Source organism: Pleuronectes platessa, chromosome 5 (assembly GCF_947347685.1).
Source record: "Pleuronectes platessa chromosome 5, fPlePla1.1, whole genome shotgun sequence".
Lineage (NCBI taxonomy): Eukaryota > Metazoa > Chordata > Actinopteri > Pleuronectiformes > Pleuronectidae > Pleuronectes > Pleuronectes platessa.
The window spans coordinates 12290410-12318152 of NC_070630.1; the positions used below are offsets into that span (position 1 = coordinate 12290410).

Here is a 27743-nt window from a genome sequence, read left to right on the forward strand (position 1 = left end):
CTCCACTGCACATAACTCATATTGGCATTAAGGTGTTTATCCTTTTACAGGTAATAATAAATAATTGCTTTGACATCGCAGATTAGTGTTGTAAGAATTGCAAGTGGTTTGAAAGCAGCAGTGTCCTGTCCTGTGTGATTGAAAAGAACTGGGAGCACAATGTATGTGTGTGCATGTGCGTGTGTGTGTGCGTTTGTATTCCTGCATTTAAGATGCATGGACTTGCACATGCCTCAAGGCCAATGTAAACAAATGCTAATGTAATTACTGAGGGGGGGCGTCGTAATAAACTGTAACTAAGATGATTGCACGGCACACACAGGTTAGTTAAGCTGTGATGTGTGTTATTGCTTTAAATGGCTGGTTGTTCCAAGACTGATGTCTGTGTCGTTGTAATTGTTCACCAGGCTAAGTCCCGTACCATATAAAAGGGTTCGAATCCGACCCAGGACTTTTATTTTGTAGTATGTAATCCGTCCATTTGCTCTAAAATAAAGTCATTAACCCATGTAAAGGATAGATGCCAAGAAGCAAGAAACAAAATAGACTAGAAATGTGCTCTAATCACGTCTTCATAAAAGGGAATGGAAAGCGCGCGCGTGCGTGTATATGCTTCTGTGTGGGTGAAGGCCTCAAGTGTTCTTCCTCTTCTTCTGCATAATAGTGATTGGTAATTTCAGCTGTCGAGCACTGCGAGTCAGTGTGAGCGTGATCCACCGTGTCACCTGCTACAGGGGATACGCACAACACACGCACACGCTCACACACACATACACACACACCCATCTATGTTGCATTAAGTGCGTGTCAGTCTGTGTCTGTGCAGTGCCTTGATGTGCCTTCCATCTAGGATACAGCACCCTGACATCGCTACATTAAAGGGGGTCATTATATTTCCCTGACTGCCATCGAAAAGTGACATTTTTACAAAGTGACAAGTTTACAGTTTGATAAATCAGATTTTTTTGCTGTGGGTGGGGTGGGGGAGCCTGGAGAAGGAATGGTGGTAGGAAGAGTCGGGTTATATGTGGAAGAGGAGGGGGAGGGAGGGAGGGAGGAAGCACTGCCTGTCAGCGACACCCCGGCCCTGTCGCCTAAATGATGCTCCCAGGCAGCGGATTCAGATCCCATCCCCATTAGCATTTAATTTCTCTCTAATCCTACACAGTCTCCGCCGCTGCATGGTAACGAGGGCCGCTGGGCCAGGGCAGCGGCAGGAGAAACCTCAGAGAGCAATCTGCCGGGCACTGGCCTTTTATAGCTCCACGCCCTGTTGTAGCCATCATTCTTCCTTGACAATTAAGACCCTCAAATCTAATAGCGGTGATATTGGAATTACTGCAAGGCCCTTTTGAGGGCATGTCAGGGAAAAAAGGGCTTCACCTCCCAATACAGCTGTCAAAGCACAAGGCCCTCCCCCCGGTTGATGCCCGCTAAGCACTTCTGATGCACACATATAACACACACACAGACACACACATGATGGGAAGGGGAATGTGTTGAGTCTTTGGCTGTGATCTTTTTAAAATGTGCTCTCTGTGCCCTCTTATCCAACTCTCCAAAGACTTGTTACAGCAGCTTTTGTTTCTCTCTTCTCCTCTCCCTTCCCTCTCTGTCTCCTTTTGTCTCTAAATTTCTCTTCATCTCTTCCTCATTGATTCTCCCTGGTGTGTCAGAGATGTTGTTGCTTTCTGTTTTTCACGAGCCGGGTTTTTTTTTTTTTCTACAAACGACTAGACTACAGCAGCTCGGCGAAGTGTTCCCCCGGTGCTCCACGAGGACAGTTTAAGAGAACATTCACTCTAATGGTTGCTGTTAAAGATTATCATGGGTAAAATATATTTCAGCCCTAAAGGACGCAACAGTTTGAGAGCGAGATTACATAGATGCAGTTAAGTGTGGAGGCTGTTTGTCCTGTCATGAACCGAGCTCTGTGATATCTCAGAGCTGCAGGGTGGGAATGCAAACAGCTGCATCATCCTTTTAAGAGGGTGAATTGGAAAATGTTTGAGTTGTGTCTACCCTGCTTGGTGTGCCCTCGAGCAACACACTGAGCCCGTACTGGCTCTAGCCTATTTTCTCTGGCTTACCAAGAATAATATGAACCTTGGCTTATTCTTTGTTTCTCTGTCATTCTCCTGCAGACTCCAGCAGAACAGGCCAAAGTTCGAATGCACATGGTCCTTGAGGCCGCAGGTAAGTGGATGATGACTCAGTTTCTCTTTTTGTCATTGTGGTTCAGAAAGAGGCACAGTCTTGTCACTCACACATCAGGGATGCTAACATGTAGGCAGTGTGTGATACTGTTTAGAGAGTCCTCCATGTGTAGTCTGTACTGTACTGTGCTGCGTCGCTTCTTTTCAGTGTAGATACATGCCTTTTGGAAGTTGATCCTCCGCTTACCCCTCATTGTATTTAAGGTTCCTCAGCTACATTTGCTTTCTGACACAAACATACCCCCGTAGAATGTGAAGTGTAGCAAGTATTTATAATAAAAGTATATTGAGAAATCCAGTACAACCTCTAACTTGTAACATTCAATGACAGGAAGCATGCACCTAACCCCCCCTAACCCTGTACTCTTATAGTGCAAGCATTAGTGGCACCAGTAGAGCCATGGCCTTAGACGTGAAGGTGCAGACCATCATCAAAGTCTAATCTGTCACCAGGGAAACGGTACAGCTTGAGCACTATACAATCTTCCAATGATAATTTTTGCATCAATCCTTCCAGTTTCCTAGCATAAGGATTCTGAAACCAAAACAAAGACGCAAATTGGCCTTTAATATCTGTGTCTCATGTTTATTTTGGTCTGATCTAAATAAAGTTATCCTGTCCTCATTTAAAGTTAGCCTAAGATGACTAGTATTCCAGAGACCCCCACATGCACATTCAAGTCAGCAATGAGGGAAAACTTTGGTTTATTCCCATCGTTCAAAAAAGTAAATATAAAAAGCAGATATAACCGAATCGTAGATTTGTATATTTGTTCCCTAAAAATGTACATATAATATATAATTTACACACATCTCTCCAAAGTGGGTACAAAATAACACGTGAACCAGGCCACAGTCTCATTCACAGATCAGCTACAACATTAAAACCAGTTACCTGTTTTAATATTGTGGCTGATTGGTGTGTTGGGATCTCCATTGTGGTTCTGATGGTCTTCATGGTTGTTTTCCAAGTCTCAGCACCCCTCCCTGCACTCGCTACCACAACCTCACACACACTCACTCACTCACACACACACACACACACGCACACTCACCCTTGGCTTTGAGTGCTTCTGGGCTCATATTCACTGCAGCTTAATTTCAAACACTCCTCCCAGTACATAAGTCATAGATGTCACCATGCACGCGGTGTATATATTCCAGTGTGTATTCGAGGGGTAGAGTTGCGAGCCAGATGTGACAGGCAGAGATTGACTGTGGAGAAAGATGTCTTCATGTTTACAGTCACGCACGCACGCACACACACACACACACACACACACACAGGACACACAAAGGACACACGCACACATATGCAGCCCAGCACTTCAGGACAGAGCTCTAATTTCACCACTGGAAATATATGAAAGAACCAGGCATCTATACATCATCTATAAAGCACCCAGCAGCCACACACTTACCTCACATAAGACTTGTTCAGTCTTACTGTAGGTCAACAAACAACACTCCGGTCCCCTGCTGTGATTCCACTGATTTTAACTCTGTGAAAGATTTTTTTTTACATACTTTTTTATACACTCGTTTACATATGTGAATTTGTTATTCTGATGTGGGGATTATTTTACTTTGGAAAATCTAAGTTTTCTTTTGCTCGAATATGTTTTCTTATGAATGTTGAACATCCCTTTCCTGCCACCTCAAGGTCAATGTTATACTTATATTAGCGAGGCATCATAAAATTGAGCATGTGGCTTTGAGTGCAGTGGGCCAGACTGGTGCAGACACAGGCCCAGAGCCAGGGCTACAGGAGAAGGTTTAATGTGTCGGACACATCTCTGGTTTTCCTCTCTCTCCCGAAGGCTTCTAAAAGAACAGGTTTATGGCTCAGTCAAATATCGTCTCTTTACCAGAGAGCCCAGGCCTGTCTCTATAAGGCCTTCAGGGGGCCTGTCATCATATCACTAATAATGACCCACGGTATAATACAACGGAGAACAGTTGTTGACTTGATAAAGCAGTTTATATTTGGGACTCTTCAATTTCTCTCTTGTTCTCGCTGCCTTCTCTGTTTAGTGAGTAACCCTCACTAATTTCAATCGTGGTTGCATTATTCAAAATATTAGGGTTTTTGCTGACCCCATGGCTGCAAAGTGCCTTGCTGCCAAATCTTATAAATTCATTCTTCTCACATATTATTTTGTATTTTCCTTTCTCCTGTCCCTCTCCGTCTATCCGTCCTCTCACTGTCTGTCTAACTGTCTTTGTTCCAGGGTTGTTAGCGGCCCGAGTGAGATAGGGATGGAAAGAGGGAGGGATGGAGGGCGAAAAGGAAGCAGCAGATGTTGGGAGGTTGTGTGAATGTTAATGTCCTGACGTAGCCGTGGAGCTTAAGCCTCCTCCTCCTCCTCCTTTCCCGCGTTCTTCTCTGAGCGCCCGCCAGGCTTTCTCTCTCGGGGTCTCCTGACATCCTTAAAGCCCGCGGCTCTCCTCTTCTCCGCTCTCCTCTACCTCTTTCTCTCCCATCCCCTCCCTCTCTCCCTCCTTTTGTCCGTCTATGGACTCTCTCTAGTCAGTAGAGAGCAGATCATCCCATGGCTAAAGCGGCTCAGGCCTTTGTGTTGGGGGGCTCTGTGGACCTGTAATGAGCCCCCTCGGCTGGCCCGCTGGCTTGCTTTGTGCTCACAGGGGCTTTTGAGTGAGTGTGGATGTGTGTGTGAGGAGTGGGATGAGGAGGAGCGCAACACTGGCCCCCAATGAAAGAGCTGGATGGATATGTTTATGGGTCACTTCCTGCTTGGCCTACATATTAAACACATACACACACTACACACCATATTTCCATGACAAACTCATTTATTAATTTCATCGGTAATAAGATACAATCATTGATTTATTTGTAATGTAAATAATTTGTATGCACATACTTTTATATAAATTATAACAAGCTATATTATCATAATATCAATGAAATATAAGCATTAAACACACACATTTTAAATTAAGGTATTGATCACAGTATTTATCCTCCATTCTGGAATATTTGATTCTCAAATGTGTCTGCTACTGTCAAAAAAAGCTATGTTTCTGAATTTGATATACAGCATCAAATATTAGATCTACTGCTATATAGATTTTTCCATTTTTTTCGATTAGATCATTTAGTTTTTCTGCATGTCCTTGATCAGGGAACTTGTCCCATCATGCAATGGCCAGATTGCAAGGAGATCTCCTGCACACTTGGCTGTATTTGTTGGCCACATACTGTATTCCCCTACTATGTAGCACCCTCATTTATTTAGTCTTGTTCTGTTTCTCTGTTGTCTCCTAAACTGAAGAGTGAGCACCTTCAGACAAGACACCTGTCAGGTTGTCAGTAGGACATGTTCCTTGTTGTTTCTTGTCTTCATATCCTTGACACCCTGGATACTAAAATATATCAGAAATGTACATGTACCGTATTAGTCCTCCTCAGATATAAAACCCTCAGAACTACTTAGTTCCATGCACACACACCACAGCCATGACACCCGTAAGTGTATATAATACTCTTTTCTTTCCTGCCACTTGCTAGGTTCTTGGCTCTTTTCATAGCGGTGTCCCTTTCCACTCAAATGAGCATGATCGCTGTGCGAGTGGGCCTCTCCTTATCCACACATCAATAGGGAGTGTTTGCAGAACACCCACTAAGGACCTGAGGGCCAGGGGTCATCAAAACCGGCTTCTCCCCATTTGAACCTTTGACAGCAGCAAAACAAACAGTCCTTAAGATCTCATCAGTGGCTTGAACTTGGCAGGTGCCCACTGGTGTGAATTAACTTTTCCTGGTGGTTTGCCATTTTGACACCTTGCTAGAGTTGGTAGGAAGATTTTTGTTGAGTATGTTGAGCTGCTATGCATATGCTTTACATCTTAAACTACACAATTAAAAATGCAGTTGTGAGTATTATATACTGTTTAGTTAATAGTTTTGGATTTGGATTCAGGATCAAAAGATAAGACCTTTTGTTTGATGTCAGCCATGGTTTAAGTGATCAACAATAAAAGAAAAATAAGTAAATCTACTCATACCACACTGTAAAAATACTACGTTTTCTAAAGGTAAAAGTAATTATTGCAGAAAAATGCACCCTGATACTATTTTATCATCATTATTATTATTAGTCATGCAGTCGGGCTCCGGCACAAAAGAGAAAGACCCAACTAACCAGAGTAAACAACTTGCACATTAAATGTGAGTTACTCGCATCTCTCTTGTGTAGTTCAACAGTTCTCCCTTAATGACCGACAGGAGCACAGTAGCCAATTAGAGAGTGGTTACAACACTTGGGTGTTCATGATTTTTCACAATTTGGTCCGAAGTATTGGTAACAAATAGAACAAGCTCGTTCTTTTCTTTTCCGAGCTGTTCTTAGGTGCTCTGCACGCCTTAAGATCGTCAGTCGGCTCTTGATGTTCTTCTGCAGTATGTTAATACCCTTCTGCTCCTCTGATGCTTTCTTCCACTGCTTTTTAAGCTGCCTCCTCTCTTGTTCCAGGCAGGCTCTTTCCAGCTTCCTTCTGGACTTGGGTTTCCATTGTTGGTGTTATCCGCTCTTTCAGTGTCACTTCAAAAAAGTCCACTCCGTGGTCATAGATGAAGTTACCCACCCTCTCAAGTTTTGTCTCAACTGTGCCCTTTATCTTTTCCAGGATAGTGCTTAGGTCTTCATTGATGGATTCCCATTTAGCTTTTTCTGATGCTCCAGGCCAGCTTACCTTTGGTCTGTTTGTAAAGGTTTCTTCTCCCTTTTTGGTTTTCCTGGGCTCTATAGCCTCTGTGCTTGAGATAATTTCCTCAGATACAGGGGGACCGATGTCCTGCGAACTTTGGGTTTAGTTTGATCCCTGTGCACCTTAGCGTCAAGTGTTTTGGTCTTGTATGTAGGGCCAAAGAATGTAGCTGTCACAGGGAAAGAACAATGCGGCACCGTCCCCTTTTTTTATACTCAGAGTACAAACTGGAAAAATGTAGACATTACAAATATATTGGTGACAGAGAGATGCCAGTGATGCTAAAATGTGCTTCCTACATTGGGTGTGACCAAAGTTTAGCCTCCTTAATTCTTCACTGCAGCAAAGGGTCTGCTCACCTGAAGGGGTGTTAAAATGCATGTGGAACTACTGTAGTTGCTCCGGCAGTACATATACTATTTTGAATACGATACAGAGAAGATTAGCATGACCTCTCTGTGGCGTAGAGTGTTAGCCACTGCATTGACAGTATGGACACCTTCCTACCTTCCTGCCACACATGCCCCTTACCTGAAACTTGGTCGAAAGGTAGTACATCGACGGTACCAGCAAGTCTCTGGTGTGCTACTCTACCAGAGTGGAGGCGAGACGCACTGTTGCGCAATTTGCGTCCTTCATTAACCTTCATAGGGCCAACCACCCTCTTGTCTTGTGGGGCACAAAGTCAAAACAATAAATGAAACAAAGGCTTTCGTGTCTCTGCTTACTTGTAAGTGAGAACGGCTGGAAACAGCTCCTTGTGCACCAGGTCCAGCTGTCCCAAGATGTCCTGTGCCCACGCCGCATACTTCCTCTTACAAGCTGTGCATTCCAAGTACTTCGTGCCCATGAAGTACATACAGTCCTGTAGAAGCCAGCACCGGTTAGTCTGCGCCCACAGTTGGGGCACGTGAGCCTGTAGGCCCACATCATGTAGGGCGCCCACAGGAAGAACCAGCATCGGTAGAAGGCCTGGGCAGAGGGGGACTGCGAGTACACGGGTTGGCTCCCAGGGTTGACCACCAGAGGCGCAGCCTGTCGGTGAGGAAGGGCTGCTTGTCTGTGCCGCTGGTGAAAAGAGCCCAGCCCACCCAGTCCTGCTGAGCCTCCAGCCCTACGGCAGAAGCTGCGACAATCACATATCTAGATTAAACTCAAGCAGACAGTATGGACAACTTCAAGTCTGCGCACATGCCAATTATTGCAAACAAGGGTCATGTTATCAAATATTATTTAATTAGTGTTTCTTTACTTTTTATCACCTCGAAATAGGCCTGTCTGTTGCCAAAGTTGTTTTAATGCATGTAGATGCAAACGCAACAATATTATATATTCATCTTAAACTTAAATGTAATCAGAGAACACATAAAGCAAAAGAACTAGGTCTCACCACTCCAGAAATGTTTGCTGAACGAATACACCTTGGTAAATATAGATGAGAAGTGGGAACGACAATAATTTAATTGGAAGTGTGGAAACCAAATGTAACTAAATTTTTTAAAGATGCAAGATACATAGATAGATACGTCTGCAAGGCTGATGGTACATGTTGGGTTACGATCAAGTCTCTCCTGTTTGTGTTTACATGTATCTCTTTAAATCTGCTCTCTGATTGAGTGACAGACGTAAACAGGCAAACAGGGGCGTGACCAGCCGAGCTTATAGCAGCATCATTCGAAGACTAATTCTTCCACAGTAAATACGGGGTGTTAGGCTTCTCTGTCGCAGCAGGGGTCTTGAAGACACACACATACACACACAATGCCTTTCTCTCTCTTGCTCGCCGCTTCTTTCCTCCGTATTCCTTGTGCTTCCAATTCCTGTTGCCCCTCCCTCCGCCCCAGCCCACCCCCTTAGGCTCTGACAGATGTGTGCTGAACAGACCACATACATGGAGGGTGTCACCTTACCCCCTTTGGAACTAAAGGGCTAATGCACCACATTTAGGAGGCTGCCGCCCTTTGTTCTGCCAGGGTAAGAGGTGACGGCGACAGGAGACTGAGACGGGATCTAGTATATATTTTTTTTACATGTCCCCAGTCTCTTTCATTGCTTCCCTCCACATATTTTTCACCATAAATTTGTTTCCTCCCTTTCTCATTCATACCTTATTTTCTCTCCGAACCCTACGCGCTTTGATCGTCATCGCCCTAAGATGTAACAGACATCATTGGAATGCGACGCAAGACTTTTTAGGCAGTGAATTACAGTTATCACACATTATCCGTCTTTTTCCCATCACCATCACTGTGGTCGTAGTGCTGCTTTTTTTGTGACAGGACTACGGTGATTGTCACAAACACCAGCCAGTGGTGACCTTCATCTCAAAGGGGATTTTCTCGAGGGGATTACCCAGTAATAACTTGTAACTACCTGTTCTCTTTGCTGAATGTGTGATTGTAACAGCAGCAGTGGCGTGCTGCTTTACTGGGAGCAGTTTGAACTGAAGTGTGGACTTTTGTTGTTAAAATAATTAAGTGTTTTTGAGCCAAAAGACGGTAAACAACTTGACACCTTTTTTCTTTTAAATGTGATTCTCGTTGTTGTGAGGGTCAGGGGTTCTTATTTTTAATAGACTGGTTTTCTTCCTATATTACTGCTTTTGAATCACAATTTTCTGGTTTATTTGAAAAGGCTCAGTCAAAGATCAGCATGGGAAGAATAAATTGGCTTATCACGACTCACATAGTTTAATGATTAGAACAGCCTGCTCCTTAGAGGAGATTTACAAATATTTATCCTGCAGCACTTTTAAACACCAGTTTTAAAAGCTTCCACTTAAGACGTCAACAGAGATGCTCCCAGCCTTGATGCATTTTAGGGATTTCAATCGGTTCGTTACTTAATGTGACTTTTTTATGTGTGAAATATTCAAGCTAAAAATGTATCTTGATAGCTTCCACCATATTCAAATAACTGAAACAATGACACATAAACAGCAGAAATCTACTTTTCATCTGTGCAGGAATGTGTCTGCTGTTGTTTTTTGGAAAGATAATGGCACAGAGGGGTGTCCTGTAATTAACTCTCTGTAACCATTGATCATCTGGATTTATGTGCCATTACCTCACTGTTCTAGTCAACAGTTATAATTATGTCTCACAGAGAAGGAGACGGGGAGCGGAGCCTCCAGTAATATAGGATCCAAATACCTGAATAAGCTTTTATCAAAAAGCCTCTACCGCTCACTAAGTAGCAGATTGACAGTGGTGGCAGACACACTGACCTCCAGAAGAGATGGATAGATGGAAGGGTATGACGAGCTTGGTTAGAGAGTCATACCTCATAGTAAGAAGCTTTTGCTCCGACCATCTGAAAATAGGTATTTTTATGCTTTAATGTGGAAATATGAGTTTGGGACAGGTGTCTCCGTTCAGATTTGATCTGTGTGGGTAAGAAGTAAGTCTTTCGGTTCAAAGGTCTCTGTCAATGGTGGGACAGCCTGATTGACAGAAGGACTGCATGGATCAGAGGTTTACGGTCAATTGATTTTTGGTTTGTTTTATGGGTATAATAAAAACAGGTCCTGCTGCGTCCTGTTTTTTTTCTTTCTCTGCTGTAGTAAGCTTGTGGCCCCCCCAATTATAGGGCTGTGTTTTTCAGAGGCTGAATTGAAGGACAGATTGCGTCAGTGTGGTGTAACAAGGCTTTTCCATTTTGAAGGCTCCTACAAATGTGTCTGAGAAGTGCGTCCTTCATAAACCCTGAGCAACAAAGGACCCAATGATTGGATCATTCTTGGGCCAAGGTGTCCCCCAGATTCATTGCAGTAGTGACGAAGCTAGCTAGCTAGCCATGGGTTGGCCGAGCTGCAATAAGTGCAGCGGCTCATTTAGCTAATGATGCAATGGTACAGACAAGCTGGTGATGAAAATAGGAAATCCTCTGTAGACCAGTGACACCAAGGCCACCGCTGTGAGTAAGAGATGTAAGATATTTCCAACAAAAAGTGTGGGCACCCTGCATGGACAGTCTTACCCCATTTGGAAGGTATAACGGCTTTTAAACCCTTAAAGCAGCTAAGAGTTATTAAATTCGATTGGACTTTCCCGCAGGAGTCCTTGCAACAGGTATCTAGTTCTGTGAGATGATGCTTTGATTGAGGTACTGTGAGGGCCCTGGCAAAATCTCCAACTTTTGCCTCTTAAGGTAGGTCATCGTTTATACTGAGGTATGTTTGGGATCAATATCTCCATTTAATCACTGTCTATTTTTCCAGTCAGCATAACGCTGGTATCTGATTGAATCCATTCTTCCCCTCACCAGTTAAGTTTTCACAGTGACACTGGCTACAGCGCAAACTTGAAGCATGATCGCTCCAACCCCCTACTTAACAGTCAGAGAGGTGTTCTTCTTATTAAATTCATTTTCTTTTTAAAACATACCTTTGCTCATCGCAGCCAAAAAGTTCTGTTTTAACTTCATCAATCTCCAGGACTTGTTTCCAAAATGCTTCAGGTTTGTTTTGATGTTTCTTTGCAAACATCTGATGCTGAATTTAAAGCTGGGGATGCAAGGTTTTCATCTAATGACTCTTCCACGAAGTTGAACAGTTGAATAGTGCATACGTTTTTATTTGCCTTTCCAGCAATCTTATGAGCGTTTTTTTTTTCTCAGGCTTCAAGATCTCAACTTCACCTCTGCTCTTTCTCTTAACCATAACTTCTTAATTACATTATAAACTGAGGAAACAGCTACCTTTAAACAGTAGGAAGCTTTAAATGTCCTTCACTTACCCTCTCCTAACAACGATTGTGTGCAATCCATATACAGAACGAGCTAATTCAGGTCTGAGACTTTGGAAAAAAGAGCTCAAATTATTCTCCACCTTGATTTTTTTTTTCCTCATTAAATTAGCATAACATGTTGAAAGAATATTTCATCTTTTACTTCTTGCCCTTTTTGGAGATCAGTTCATCTTCTATACGTAACGAGAGGTGCCCAAACTTTTCATGCATCTGATTTACTATTTTTTTCGTTACTCTCAGCTCTACTAACTGTGTAACAATAGAGCTTCAATAAAACATAACAAAGTAATAGTTAGGAAAAAATTACTTGATTATTTGATAAGTGATTAATTGTTTGAGTTTATATCAAGGCTTTATACAAGAATAATGAAAATATTCTACGTTCAGTTTCTCTTTGAATATTGGATTTCTTTTTGACTTTTCTGTGATAATAAACATTCTGCTTTGGGGATGGTTGGACAAGACAAACGGTGCAAATTGAAATGTTCAACTATTTTCTTGAACTTTGTGACCTTACAATTAATCAAGAAAACAGAAAAATAGATGAGAGTTTATAGTTGCAGCATTAATTAAACCAAGGGAATCAATTAGATTTGAAATAACTGTGATTAAAAGAGAAGGTCGGCAAGTACATATTCAACCATTAGTTTGATCATACAATGATCATTTAAGTAATTTTTTTAAACACTAATGCCACATTGTGTTTCAGGTTTAGCTTCTGTGAGTATTTACAGCTTTGCTCAGTTTTTATATGATTGTAAATTGTACATGTTCATGTTTCGAAAATTCTATGAGACAAAACAATACATTTGAAAACATTTGCTTTTGTATTCATCACCGTAGTCTTAAATTTCATAGAACAAACAAATAATCGATTAGTTGAGAAAACACTCATTAGTGGCTGCTCTTCAACCAAGCTCTATTTGATGTACGAGTAGGTGCTGTTTCTGTCCTCATTTTGTTTTCAATTATCCTTGTTTCTTAATAGTTGCCAGTTTTGCTCAAGTCTTAGGTCTGAAAGTACTCATCAAATTAGGGTACAATTTCTCTGACCAGCTTTTGAGGAACAATATAAACAGTATTAGAGAGAGAATGTCAACCACTTAGAGGAAATTCCGCGATCGTGTGTGTGTGTGTGTGTGTGTGTGTGTGTGTGTGTGTGTGTGTGTGTGTGTGTGTGTGTGTGTGTGTGTGTGTGTGTGTGTGTGTGTGTGTGTGTGTGTGTGTGTGTGTGTGTGTGTGTGGGAGAGAGCGAGATTGAGAAGGCTTTGTTTTTCATCTGTGGGCAAATTTCAAACAGCATCTGGTGAGCTCTTGAAAAAGACCATTATGAGTATGTTCAAATCCAAACTGAAACGTTTTTGTGCCCTCCTTCCTCCTCCCTCCCTTTTTTCTCTCCTCCTTGTTGTCGGTGTTTGGAGACACATGGTGATGTTTTCTCCTCCCCCCTCCCTCCCTCTGTTTCTGTTTCTCTCTTTCTCTCCCTCTTAACTTGTCGACATTTCCATAACAGAAAAAGAATATTTTTAATTTGCTGCTTTCCATAATTTTGCAACATATGGTATAAACGATTTTGATGCAAATGTATCTGCTAATTATTTGCAGACGAGCCTTAAACAGGCCAGCCATTGAAGTGAAATGAAAGCAAATTTGCAATCACCTTAAATTTTGCTAACCATTTACTGTTAAGTAAACTTTGCTAAGTAATTTAATTACCTTGGACCGCTGGCAGGCGCTCAGGGCTTTTTGGTAGGGGAAAGGGGGGTGGAAGGCAGAGTGAGAGAGAGATGAGTAGAAAAGAGTAAGGACAGTATATACTGGTAATAAAATTATTACTGAATTCCAACCATGTATAAGGCAGTGCTAAAACTTTTCTTTTCTACGGGCACCTTTTTAAGAGAAAGGCACGGAAAAGATGTGAATCTTTTAACAAGTTGTCTTGTCACATCTTGTGGTTTTTTAGCGTCGGACTATCTCAAGTTTGTGTGTTTGTAAATGTTTCTGTGGGGCTTTAATAGATGTAGCTGTCCAATTGGCCCTGGAGTAGACATAAATGGATTGCAGCAAAGTGTAGACCTGTGCATTCCTGCCTTCATGAGTTGTAATAATTTCTGCCCTCTGACACACTATTCTTCATGTTAAGGCCAGGGCTGCACAATTATGCCAAAACTGCAATCGCATTTTCCCTAATACTGTGGTCATGGTTGTTAATCATGACTGTTGGTCTGTCAGTTTTAGATGGGAATTCAGAGTGACTTTACAGTGTGGCACAGCAAGAAGATCCTTTGCTTCATATTTCATTGTATTGCACCAAATTAAATGTGTTTTTTTACACTTGCCACCAGGAAAAACGACTTAATTGTTGCATTAAAAAAAAAAGCAAAAAAACTTCATCTGTGCTCATTAATTTTTATTAAAATCACCGAAATAATTTTCAGTAGTTAATATTTCACCTATCTGCACCGCACTGTGCTCTGGTGTCCTCTTGCGACCCAGAATCATGCTGGTCGGGTGCATTTCAAACTTTAAATGGTTTATTGGTGTGAATGTGTATCTGTGTGCTGTGATAGACTAACAGCTTCTCCAACCCCAACCCCACCCCCACCCGTGACCCTGAATACGAACACCGAATAAGGAGATATAGAAAATGGATGGCTGGATGGATGTTCAGCGTTCCTGTTACTCTGGACAAGGATGGGTTGCTGCAGTAACCTTGGCCTTTGCACACATCACTCTGGATTCCTTCAATGGCTCTTTAGGCGATTTGAACTGATTGGTAGCATTGCTTTAAGGGACAACATCAACTCTGAGGCTTGTTTGATGTCACTTAAGACTCCATATAAAATATTTACTTGTTACATACACTGAAATAATTCAGAGTTAATCTTCTTTTTTTTTTATCAGCAGCTGATATTAATATTATCAGTTGTGCTACATCCTTGTGTGATTGAGCCTCGGGGAATGGCAGATGTAAGTCCTGACAAATGGGATGAATGATGTGGCAGAGCGGAGCTTCTCCTGAATAGCAGAGGATCTGTAATTGTAGCTGGTCACAGGTGACACTTGTTCAGGTCGTAGAGCGTTGTTGATTAGATTACATCTAAAATCACAGAATGCCTGGAAGCAGAATACTGAGCAGGTCAGGGCTTTGTGTGGAAGCTTTGCAACCGCTCATACATGATTGTTTGTGTGAGAGATATATTAAGGTGCAATCTATGAATGTATGTTTACTGGGATCTAAATAATTCAAAGTTTAAAGGTCTTTAAGGCCTAACATGGTCGTTTCTAGATGGAGCAAGGATAAACTTATTAAATGATATATATATCATATAATATATGTATTAAAATTATATTATACGTTATCTATAGGAGAGAAGGGAAGAGAAGGAGTTCAAAAATAATACATGTAAACGTTATGCAAATGAGGGTGCAATTGAGCTTGTGGCAATGCCAACATACTCAAAACATAAAAGAAATGCAACGGTGGGACAGTAAGACTTGTGTTAATCTGCAGTGGACTTTTTTTTGGTACTTTCTGGGTTCGTTTTCAGGTTGTTTATTTACACTTTTTGCTAATGAGTCAGCTTTTGAGTGTTGTCAGCGACTGGCAAGAAGTGGCAGAGGAAATGGTGCACAATGTATTTGTTAGTTCATCGTAATATGATTATTCAAAATATCAAACTACAAATGATAACAATTATAATGTTTTGCGAGCGAATGTCACGTTACGCTATTCAACACGATTAATTTAATTTAATTTGTCGGGTGTTGTCATGGCTAACGGACAGTGGTGTGAAAAACACGGACACCCTGTGCAGTTCTGTAGCCTTCGTGCTGGACTGCATCAACTAACTGCAAACACACGGGTTAGATTCTTAAAGCTCCACATGATCAAGACGAATATCTGACTTTGCTGCCTTTTTTCCTCTTCATCAGCTTCTGTGGGGTGTGTGTGAGGGTGCCGGTGCACTCCAGTGTTTGTGTTTGCTTGTGCCTGTAGGTTAATGGATATGTCTGTTTCTGTGTGTTACTGTCATGGGTTCAGCTGCCTCTATAACAAGCTCACCCACTGGTTTCAATTTGAAATGTAACTATAAGAAAAGTTTTCCTGTACAAGGTTGTATTTTGCTGTTGTCTATAACCAGCTGCCATTTCAAAGGGAGGCTACGCTCCTCAAAGTTTTTTATTTTCTTCCTCTCTCCTTTCACACCAGCGAGGCTCCACAGACACACACAAGAGGGCGAGGGCGAGGATAGAATTGAAGTAATAAAAACCCCTTTGTTTTAGTTTGTATTGGACCATTCATCATCACTTTATTTAATACGAGTCTGTAATTGTGCCATCCCCAACCATCGCTAATGGCTGTGTTCGTCTGTGTTTGCTTTGTTGATGGAAATGAATGAAATTAGGATAAACAACCGCAGAGTCGCGTGTAATCAAGCCCTGATTAATGTACCGGCGTTTCAGCGCCGTTTCTCATTCCACAACACCTGATATCTTTCCCATAAACAAATTGTGTTTGTCTAAATGAAGAAATTAAATGACGCATTTGATGAGTTTATGATTGACCCGGTCTGGCTCGTGGCTCATTACTCTCTGTCTGTTGAGGCCAAGAGGTATGTGACTAATGTTCTGTCACTTCCCACACGAGAATTTATCACCACCACTGATTAATGGCAGCCAAACAGCATTTTAATAATTTTATGATTGTGGTTTCTGGCAGTCACAGAGAGAGATCGAGAGAGGGAGAGAAAGGACGGTCGCGGGGGGGGGGGGGGGTGTGTTTAGAGGGTCCTGAGAGGGAGAGAGAGAAATAGAGAGAGAGAGAGGAAGCGACAGAAAGTGTTCATCCCAGATTAAATGTTTCATGCCATTGCCGGCTGAGCAGACGGAGGCATGATTATGCGCCGTGTGAACATCCCCATGAATCTTCCTCTCTCACTTGAAAAGTATTTCATACACATGTTTAATGAATTTCTCCCCCCTCATTATTACATTTACTTTTTCCACTGGAAAGCAACAAATTGGCAACAGATCAGTGTAAAACGCCTCAACGGTGAGCGATTGCTTCCCTCAGGAGGTGAAATATGGAGGCGGATCTGGGAAAGGGACTGATTTACAGGTTAGGAGATATTGGGGGTTAAAACATTGGTGCGTCACATGAAGATCATGATAACGCCTGTAGATTTGAATGCACAGACTGATATTATATTACAGCTCGAAAGGGTATGACTGCATACTATTTTAAGTGTCATACTGACAATTTACATGTATTTTTTCATGTAGAATTAATCATGAACTGCTCTTTTACAAACACATTCCAACATGTGAGGATACTCTTTATATATACATGATGTGTCTTGATAGTATGTGTGAATGACTGGCACTTTGCCACAGGGTTACAAAGAGGCTGCACAGACAGTTAAAAACAATGATTCTGTCCACACCAATATTTGTATATATGGGCACAGACCTGAAGTGGTTCTGTTAGTGATCTGTAGATGCTTGCACGGTAAATGAGGATAGAGAGGCTGCATGCATCAGGAGGAATTACAAGACTGACCGCTGCAGCATGTTATTAGTTATGTGACGGCACTATTTCATAAGAACATCTTTGGGCTTGTGCCTGTTTCACTCTGTGATGTGTTTTGAAAGTAGGTTAACCTCTTGTTCTCTATTGTGCCTTTCAAAACCAGGTAGTGAATAGCAACAAATATATATCAACTTGATTAACATAACTGGTGAATAATACTGACCCACCTGTATCAAGGTGTACCTTAATTTATTCTGGAAATGCAATTAAATATTGCTCGTGACCAAAGACTTTTAACTGGAATAACTCATTCTTCTAAAGACCTATTTCAAAGTCCCACTCTAGCAGCTTATTACAGTCCCTAAAACGCTGCTCTGTTATGCTAAAAAGACCCCGACCCAGCTCCCAGTCTCCCCTCCCTCACAGCTCACCTGCAGTGAAGGAGCCTGCTCCAGCAACTGAGCCCCGCCCACATGTTGACAAGATTGGTTTCTTAGGTATGTGACATCACAAACCCTTGCTGTTTGAATCTGTGTTTCTCAGACTGGCATTTGTTTACTGCAGTGTTATGGTGGACACACTGAGTTATGGCACTGACTGTTTATTTCACTCAAAATATGTCTTATCATAAAAAGACAGAAAGGGGACATGTTAACATGTTAAAAACCTTATTTTTACTGGGGGGGGCTCATGAATTCAAATTTCGAATGATGTGGACTTCAACATATTTTCAACACCTTGATTATTTAAGCGTTAGCTACATATTATGACCTTCTGTTGGATTGATGCATGTGCTTGTGTTTATACTCCTGGGGCCTGAAGAGTTCAATTCTACATGTATATGCCAAGGCACATACTGTACTGAGTACAGTGGTTTTGAACAGCATGTGTTTCATTCCTGCCACACCAGCAACCGTTTCAAAGTGAATGTTAGTTTGAATTAGATTAGTGTGGGTCATTTTTCCTCCTAACTCAGACACAGGAATAAACGCAGCGCGGCTTATAAACATTTAGACACCTGTCGTCTCCAATCTCACGTGGCAGCGCTCAGGAACAGATGGAAGTCATGAGTTGTTTCAAACTTCTAATGAAGTCTTAATTTCATACAGATTGCCCTGTTACCCTGCCCAGACTAGGACACACAAACACACACACACGCGCGCACACACACACACACACACACACACACACACACACACACACACACACACACACACACACACACACACACACACACACACACACACACACACACACACACACACACTCAGCGTATTGTTTCTCTGTTCTCTCTTCTGTTACATGTTTCTGTCTCCCCTATCTCCCACTCAGTGTCCTGTTCTCTTTCTTGTAGTCTTTCTCCACTTTGTGACTGTTGAAGTTGGTTGTTTAAACACTTTTCCAAAAATCGGTGTAATAACCCGTCTAACATTCATGCTTTGAGACTAAATATCTTCCACACTCACACTGACTTTGAAGCAGTTTTAGGTGGTGATTTCTTCCAAGATTGCTGCTAAGGACAATAAATTCCTTCAGACATAAACATGGCATTTTCCCTGACATTTTTGGAAAGTGGCTGTATGCTAGAACGCCAATGTCCAAGCCATTTGCAAAACTTTTCCTGTCAGCCCCCAAGTATCCGTGAGTGAGCCCAGTGTAAGAATACATCTGGAAAAGGTCCGGAAAGTTCACAGCGAAGGAGTGGACCAGACGTGTGGACTTTTTTTAACATGTGAAGGGTGCAAAACTGAAAAGATACCAAAATGGATACAAATATCTCAGGATTAAAACAGATTTGCCGTACAGAAGATGCTTGCAGAGATTTGAGAGCTTTTCGTGATAGGACGCCAGTGTCGATATACAAAAAAAACTGAATTTATGAAGTGTCCTGCCTCCTGCATGCTCTACCAATTAATGTTCTGAATATTTACCTGTTGTATTGATCACGTCTAACCCAGAATTTCCCCTGCTGTGCTCCTTATATGGGAAAGGCATCTCAGACCCAATTCTCTGGACATTTTCCAGAGTTCCTGTCTGAACATTTTCTTAACAGAAAATCACCAGGTGGATTTATCTCTATTAGCTGTAATTCCAGTTTCTTCCCAGAACATACTGTTTTCTCAACATGCTTATGTCCCTTGTCTTCAAATTTTGGCATCTCCACCTCCCTTCTTCCCGCACTGTTCCTGCATGTCTTTTGCATTCGCTGTTGGCGTTGGGCTTACTGTCCTCTCTCAGTCATAACAACTTAAACAGCTCTCCTCTGTGTAGCGCAGGGGGCTGATGACAGAAACATCCACCCACGCTCATTAAAAAGGGCTGCACTTCCACGTTATTTACAGTAGGCTACACGCACACATGCACACACACATTTACACCCATCTAAATTCTTCATATCAAGATACCGCATCCAACACTTTTCTCCTCTTCCTGTCTTCATCCCTCAGTCCAAAACTGGTGCTTCCAATAGAGGAGTGAAGAAAAATAAATAGTTAATTAATCCTCCATTGGCTCAGTCTTGCATATTTCTGCCTAATTAGTAAACCAGGCAATAAGGGGCCCCTGGGTACCCGTCTCCTCCCAGCCAGGGCCCCGTCTCCCAGAGCAGAACTCCAGCCGTGTGTTTAAGGAGAAATAAATATCAGAAAGTACATTGCTCCTCTTTCATCTCCTCGTGCTGAGAAGAGGGAATTACTGCAGGATAATTAATGTTCATTTAATTTCCCTTCTTTCTTCTGCTCCAATATTTGCATTCTTCAGGTATTTCTTGTCTCTCCATGTTTCCATCACTCTCTTTCTCCCTCACTCATGTACACTCACAGAACAGGGCCTTTTTCATAGCTACGACATCTGCAGGACACATGTTCGGAAAATGTAGATTTGTGTGAAAGTCAGTGCACTGTGAATTAGTGAGTCAGCTTAAAAGAAAGATGTCTATGCCTTTATCTGCTGATGGTGAAAGGATGTTTTTCTGAAGTCTTGAACATTATCCCTTGTTACCCAAGACTAATAATTATTTCTCAGTTTGATTAATTTCTCTTTAGAACTAATGGACAAAGTTAAAGCCAATCAAAGCTGCAGACTGTAGTGCAGAGATTGATACTCCGAATAAAATGATCTTGATTCAGGATGGATGAGCTTTACAGTTACACACCTGCAAAGTCACGACAACCAGGCTTGCACACAGGTTGAACTTTTTTGGGCTTAACTCTTACCAAGTTGCTTTTCTAAAATGGCAAGAAGAGAAGTTCAAGCTAATGTAATTGCACAGTGTCTTTTTTTTTTCTTTACATTTCGGCAAAAAATAATTGAGTACAGCCTTAAACAACCTTTTACTTTGATTCAAGTTAAAATGTTGTCAGTAAACACTCAGCAGTCAGAGATATAATTTGATAACATTTTACAGTAAAACGTATTGTGACCCCTTTCAGAAATTATACATGAGGATTCAAACTGAGAATGTCCCTGCCCTATATGGTAAATTTTCAATGGTAAATGTATATAGCAGTGTTCTAGTCTTGACGACCACTTAAAGCACTTTAAAGTTCAGTTTTCTCCATTTACCCATACACACATGGGCTTCACAGTTTTCTATGAAGCCATCAGGGGTTCAGTTATTTGCCCAATGACACTACGACATGCAGTGTGGAAGACTGAGATCAAACTGCCTTCTGGTTAAAGGATGATCCGCTCTACCCCCTGAGGCACAGCCTCCCCTGATGTGTGTCTATGTAAAAGGAAACTTGGTGGGGGCATATCGTTTCAGGCAGCAGTTAGAAAATCAAATACTTTATAATACTAATAATTTATGACATCAATTTTGAGTGATAGATAGAGAGAGTGGGGGCTCATCAGGGGCCAAACTAGATATAAAAGTAAATGTAAAGCTAATGAAGTATTATACAGCAATAGTTTACATCACGATCACAACTAGCCTAATGTGGTTGCTCAGTATCATAAGATGCAAGTTGAGTTGTGTGCTCTGACAATGTTCCGTATGTCAACATGTACACCAGTAGAAGATATGTCTTGTGACAGATGTGAGTTAACCTGGCTCCTCATAAATTGCCACTCACAACAGGACATGTACGCTCAACCTCTTGTTCGCTGGATCCCCTTCACTGTGTGTGTGTGTGTGTGTGTAAGAGAGAGAGGAAGGACATGTATGATCTATGTGCGATCTATATATCTAAGATTAGTTGAGCTGCAGTAGTGAATTAGATGTGTAATCTTGTTTCTAATAGTGACAAACCTTCAAATCCCCATTCTGCGCTAAAACCAGACAGAACCAGGTGTCTGACCTTTGACCATGGATTGATAGAGTTTACTCACTCACAAAGGCTTATGGGAGTCCTGATTACTCCTGCTGGGACCATTTCACCTACTGTAAGAAGAGAGTCACAGACACACTGTAACAAGGGGGAACGGTAAAATTTGAAAAAATATATAGTTTGACGAGGGGGAGAGGGAAAGTGTGGTTTGTTCCCCTGTCTTTTCGGGGAGGGGTGAGTGGGTCCTCCAGATCAGGCCTAATCGGTGGGATCAGCCGCAGTGAATAGGCTAGTCGTTATTCTGAATTGGCCACGATATGTGGTTATATGATAGAGAGCGAGGGTTTAAATCCCTCAGCCGGCATTGTTGGGCCTTCTATACAAGCTGGCTTTACTCCGCACACATACATACACACACATACACACACACCAACCGTGTGAGAGCACGGATGAGTATTGATGATAAATGTATAATCCCCACACACACATACACACACGCACACAGCATTAAACCCAGTGGATTACAGCTTGGGGAATTACAGCAGGGATTTCTGTTGTCTCTCTTTCTGCCTTGCTCTTTCCTCTCCTCCGCTGCTTTCACTGCCCTCGCTTGTCAACAGCCCCACTTGGCCCGGGCTGCCAATCCAAAGCTTTGATGAAGCAGTGTCAGCTATTTGTTTGGCCGAGCACAAACGGATCTCTGAATAGAAACAGTGTATGAGAGGGAGCGCAAGAGAGAGAAAGAAAAATCTGAAGGAGAGGGAGAATGGCCATCTTGGCATCTGATAATATTGAGAAATAATCTGCCACCTTCCTCCTCCTCTGCTTCCTTTTTCTGTTGTCTCTCTCACAGGTCTCTCTCTCTCGCTCCTCTCTCTCATTCTTAGCTCGGTGTCTCGCCCTTTATCTCTTAAACGCAGACTGTGCCAGTGTCGGCTTGCAGCTGATTACCGGTGTAATCACTCACATTTGAGATGATCTGATAGGAGAAAAGGCCTCCAAATCATCTTAACACCCCCCTGAATCCCGTGAACTTCTTCTCCTGAAGACGCTGGCCAACAACAACTACTTTCTTCTTGTCCTCAATATTTTCTTTCTTGAACAGTGGGCCAGAAAAATTCCCTCAGAAAAGCCCAGTTAGAACAATGACTGGGTAAACCCATTCTGCCAATATCCTCTGCTTATATCAGTGTAATGTAAGCCCTGGATTTGCCAGTGTAAGTAGATTGGGGCACAATATAAGTACAAGTGGAGTTGATGTAGCTAACTTAGTGTTGGCTTCCTGTGTCGTAGCGAGTTCTGGTTTGGAGCTAAAGAGACAACTGGCTACAGCCACAAATAATTCTGAACCCGGTGGCTACGTTTGAGATACAAACAGTCCTTCTTTCGGTTAAAAACTTTTTTTGTTATGCTTCTTGAAAATAATAGTGCAACCACTGTATCCAAGAGACGATGCCAGTGAACCACCCACCAAATTGCATTTGCCTCATTGGGGTCTACTAAGGGGCAACAGGCCCTAACTACAACTTACTTTTAGTTTTACTTTGTGTGTGGCCAGTGGGTGTCATTTCTAATTACTTTGCCTGACTGGTTTATATTTGATCATAACCATAAAGAATAATTTCCATTTGAAAATAAAGTTAGTTTTCTTGTAATTAGCTGGTTGGTCTATCTTCCAGGTGCCAGGCTCTGAGGCTTCCCACAGGATGTTTTTCAGACTAACACTAACAAATACTGGGATAACTAAATTTAAGATATTATAGCTCATGACCTATATTATATTACTTTGGTAAATATGGTTTCATGTCTAATTGTGATCTAAATTTATTGTAGTTGCTGTGTACATAAATGTGTTGTTGTTTTTTCCATGACACGGGTAGGGAACCTTTCTCATATCAAGAGCCATTTAAAATAAACATCCTTCAACGGCCAATCAAAATTATTACACACATCTCACTAAACTCTAATGCAAATGCTGGAACTGCTTCTCTTTTCTGATGTCAAATGGCAATGATGATGATGATGCTACTTGCAGCTGGTTCTAGCCAAAAGAAAAACTTGAACAAACCAATCGTAACCTTTGGTAGCATTGTGCTTTACTTGCGAAGGGAGCAATTCTATCATCTATCAAATTGGCAGTGATCCCACACACTCAAATGGTTGGTTGGGTCATATTTGTTACCTCTTTTATTTCATCGCAGGCCAGAAGGAAAAAAACTCTTTATTGCAGTGTTTTTCATTGTTTTTACAATATCTCGTGTCATATCAGCTCTGCAATGGGTTATTGTTACAATCTGACTTTGGAACAATTTGACAATTTCACGTTCCCTTAGTTCTGCCTCCCCAACAAGGCGTCTGCAGATATTCTCCTTCTGAATGAGGTTTTAGCTTTGCAGCCAGTAGCAAGCTCAAAACAAAACTTGACCGCAACAACAACATGAGAATATGGTCTTGTTAAAGCTGGTTGTTGGCCTCTCCACTGACGAGCCTTAATCCAAAAGCTATTGTCCTGTCAGCTCATCTAGTTTATGTTTCAAGCTCTAATGACCCCTGACATTGGTCTTTTTAATCGCTGTGATAGGGAATCTACAAACTAGGCACATTGAATTTTATTTTAAGTAAATTACTTTTGGAAAGCGCAGGATAGCTGTAGTAAGCTGTCAGAACGATCTCAGTACATCGCAAATTTACTTAATTGTCTCAGTCAAGTTAATATTGCAAAAATTAGAGGCGACGTAATTTAATCACTAATATGAAAAGCAACACAGTTTTTCTTTGGTATATTTGTGTGTGTGTTACATCTCTGGAGCTGTCTATTATAGATGAAGGGCTCCCCTAGCAGCAGGCTCGGAGCCCTAAAGGGCCAGTGGTGGGGCTAGTGGGACGGGGGGTAACAGATTATGTCGGTCTCGGGGCACCAATAGATGGCCAGATGAACCAGCAGGGGCCCCTTTCTTTTATTCATTCCCCCGGTGGACCCCTCCACAGGTTGGGGACATGAGGACTGCCCACATTAGTCCAGGGCTGCATTATAAAATGGTTATTATTAAGTAGAACAAAAAATGTATTGTTATAATAGTGCAAGTGAAACACACAACGTTAAGCATTTGAATGGTTTGGCTTTGACTACTTGTCAGCAGATACTGTTTGTATGCAGCTGTGAACAGCCATTGCCTCATACAAGCTCGGTAACACTCTACTGTATTGTATTAATGAGGTGTGTGTGTATGTTGCGGGTTATAATCCCTTTGCAGAGTCCCAGTGAAACCTCACTAAGCCACTTCATTTACTTTGATCCAGTTTTGGGGGGGCAGTTTAATTTCCCATAATGCCACTGATCAATGATTTCCTTTCAGCGCTGATGTCATTAGTGGTTTTAAACCAGTGCTCCCGTTTTGTGCTCCAATGTGTCTGTGTTTGCAGGGGGTGGGGTGGGGGGTATTATTCAGGAGCCATAGAGAAAGATCAATATCAGCTCACACAGAGGGTTACATGAACATATGCACACAAACAGGGAGGTGCATGGGCGCTAATGTGTGTGCGCTCGGGCAGTATTTATTGGGAAACAGAAATCTTAGCCATTAACATTTATTATTTTTATCTTGAAGCAGTTGGAACTGTTTATAATGAAAATGAACTATCACAACAATTAACAACGTACAGTGCCTTGCATAAGTATTCACCCCCTTTGGACTTTTCTACATTTTGTCATGGTATAACCACAGATTAAAATTTATTTCATCGTGAGTTTATGTAATGGACCAACACAAAATAGTGCATCATTTGGAAGTGGGGGGAAATATTACATGGATTTCACAATTATTTACAAATAAAAATCTGAAAAGTGTTGAGTGCATATGTATTCACCCCCTTTACTGTGAAACCCCTAACAAAGATCTGGTGCGACCAATTGCATTCACAAGTCACATTTGCAAGTCACATAATTAGTAAATAGGGTCCACCTGTCTGCAATTTAATCTCAGTATAAATACACCTGTTCTGTGACGGACTCAGAGTTTGTTGGAGATCATTACTGAACAAACAGCATCATGAAGACCAAGGAGCTCACCAAACAGGTCAGGGATAAAGTTGTGGAGAAATATGAAGCAGGGTTAGGTTATAAAAAAATATCCAGAGCTTTGAACATCTCTCTGAGCACCATAAAATCCATCATAAGAAAATGGAAAGAATATGGCACAACCGCAAACCTACCAAGAGGAGGCCGTCCACCCAAACTGAAGAGTCGGACAAGGAGAAAATTAATCAGAGAAGCAACCAGGAGGCCCATGGTTACTCTGGAGGAGTTGCAGAGATCCACAGCTGAGGTGGGAGAATCTGTCCACAGGACAACTATTAGTCGTCTACTCCACAAATCTGGCCTTTATGGAAGAGTGGCAAGAAGAAAGCCATTGTTGAAAGGGATCCATAAAAAATCCCGTTTGGAGTTTGCCAGAAGCCATGTGGGAGACACAGCAAACATGTGGAAGAAGGTGCTCTGGTCAGATGAGACCAAAATTGAACTTTTTGGCCTCAATGCAAAACGCTATGTGTGGCGAAAACCCAACACTGCCCATCACCCTGAGCACACCATCCCAACAGTGAAACATGGTGGTGGTAGCATCATGCTGTGGGGATGCTTCTCTTCAGCAGGTACAGGGAAACTGGTCAGAATAGAGGGAAAGATGGATGGAGCCAAATACAGGGAAATCCTTGAAGAAAATCTGATGCAGTCTGCAAAAGACTTGAGACTGGGGCGGAGGTTCATCTACCAGCAGGACAATGACCCTAAACATACAGCCAGAGCTACAAAGGAATGGTTTGGATTGAAGAATGTTAATGTCTTAAAATGGCCCAGTCAAAGCCCAGACCTCAATCCAATAGAGAATCTATGGCAAGACTTGAAGATTGCAGTTCACAGACGGTCTCCATCTAATCTGACTGAGCTTCATCTTTTTTGCCAAGAAGAATGGACAAACCTTTCCATCTCTAGATGTGTAAAGCTGGTAGAGACATACCCCAAAAGACTTGCAGCTGTAATTGCAGCGAAAGTGGGTTCTACCAAGTATTGACACAGGGGGGTGAATACTTATGCACCCAACAGATGTCAACTTTTTTGTTCTCATTATTGTTTGTGTCACAATAAAATTTATTTTGCACCTCCAAAGTACTATGCATGTTTTGTTGATCAAACGGGAAAAAGTTTATTTAAGTCTATTTGAATTCCAGTTAGTAACAGTACATAATGGGAAAAAGTCCAAGGGGGGTGAATACTTATGCAAGGCACTGTATATAGATCTGGTATTTCCCTGTTGAGGGCTCTCTTACACCTACCTTGTTTGGTCCAGACCTTTGTACGGTCAAATGAACCATGTCTCTAATAGTTTGCGTTGTGAAAACACTTGTTTCGATAATGCTAACGCTAAGAACAACTGCAAGAAGAAGAGATAGCATTAAATGATAGAAGACAGAAAAGGTGATGAGGACTTCCGTTTGGTGGTAGTGCTGCCACATGGTATAACGGTTTCAATGAAATTAACAATAATTAATTTCCCCCACTCAAACAGTCTACTTCAGAAAAGTTGACGCAATAGCTGAATTGACAACATGCCAACGTTAGATGCACTCCTATTTATGAACCAATCAATAATGAGCTAAATTAGACTCAGCACAAATAGGACATCACATGTCGCACAAAAGTCTTTAGTCTGCTTCCTAACTTAACAAACAGTTAACAGATACATGAACCTTGGTTCGGCCCAAGGGGCAGACCTTCCGGGTGTGAAAACGCATGTACTGGTCAGCCTGGACTGCCATCCTCCTCTTCAGGACTGATGAGTCAAACCTTATTTTTTATGACCACATCACATACTCCTCAGCTAGTGAGGAGAACTACAGCCCGGTCGTGTTGCATGACGCATCACTGGATCTCATTTTGGCTGTTGAACACACAGTAGTAGCACTGATAGTGGCTGGTGTCAGAGGTTGAGTTAATTAATTTGGTTTGTGATGCAACAGGGGAAAACACGGCTCAAATGTCTGATTAGAAATGTTAATATTGAGTCTGAATTTAGCTTATTATTCTGAGCATTGCATCGAGTGCTATTTAAATTGTAGCATTTCCTTTTGGCTGCTGTTTGCCGGGCTCGCTGTCAGACACACGTGCACATGATTTTACAGTTTCCCGGGGGCTCTTGTAAACCATTATGCGTGTGTTTGTTCTTAAAAGTCTTGTCCAGCGTGAATT

General features: G+C 41.9%; 1 protein-coding gene across 1 annotated transcript in view; it reads left to right on the forward strand.

Annotated features, from left to right (window-relative positions):
- rsrc1 (arginine/serine-rich coiled-coil 1) overlaps nucleotides 1–27743 on the forward strand; it is a 116696-nt gene that overhangs the window by 52202 nt on the left and 36751 nt on the right. Inside the window, exon 6 of the mRNA XM_053423605.1 lies at nucleotides 2145–2196. Coding sequence (XP_053279580.1) covers nucleotides 2145–2196 — 52 coding nt within the window. The remainder of the gene's footprint in view (nucleotides 1–2144; nucleotides 2197–27743) is intronic.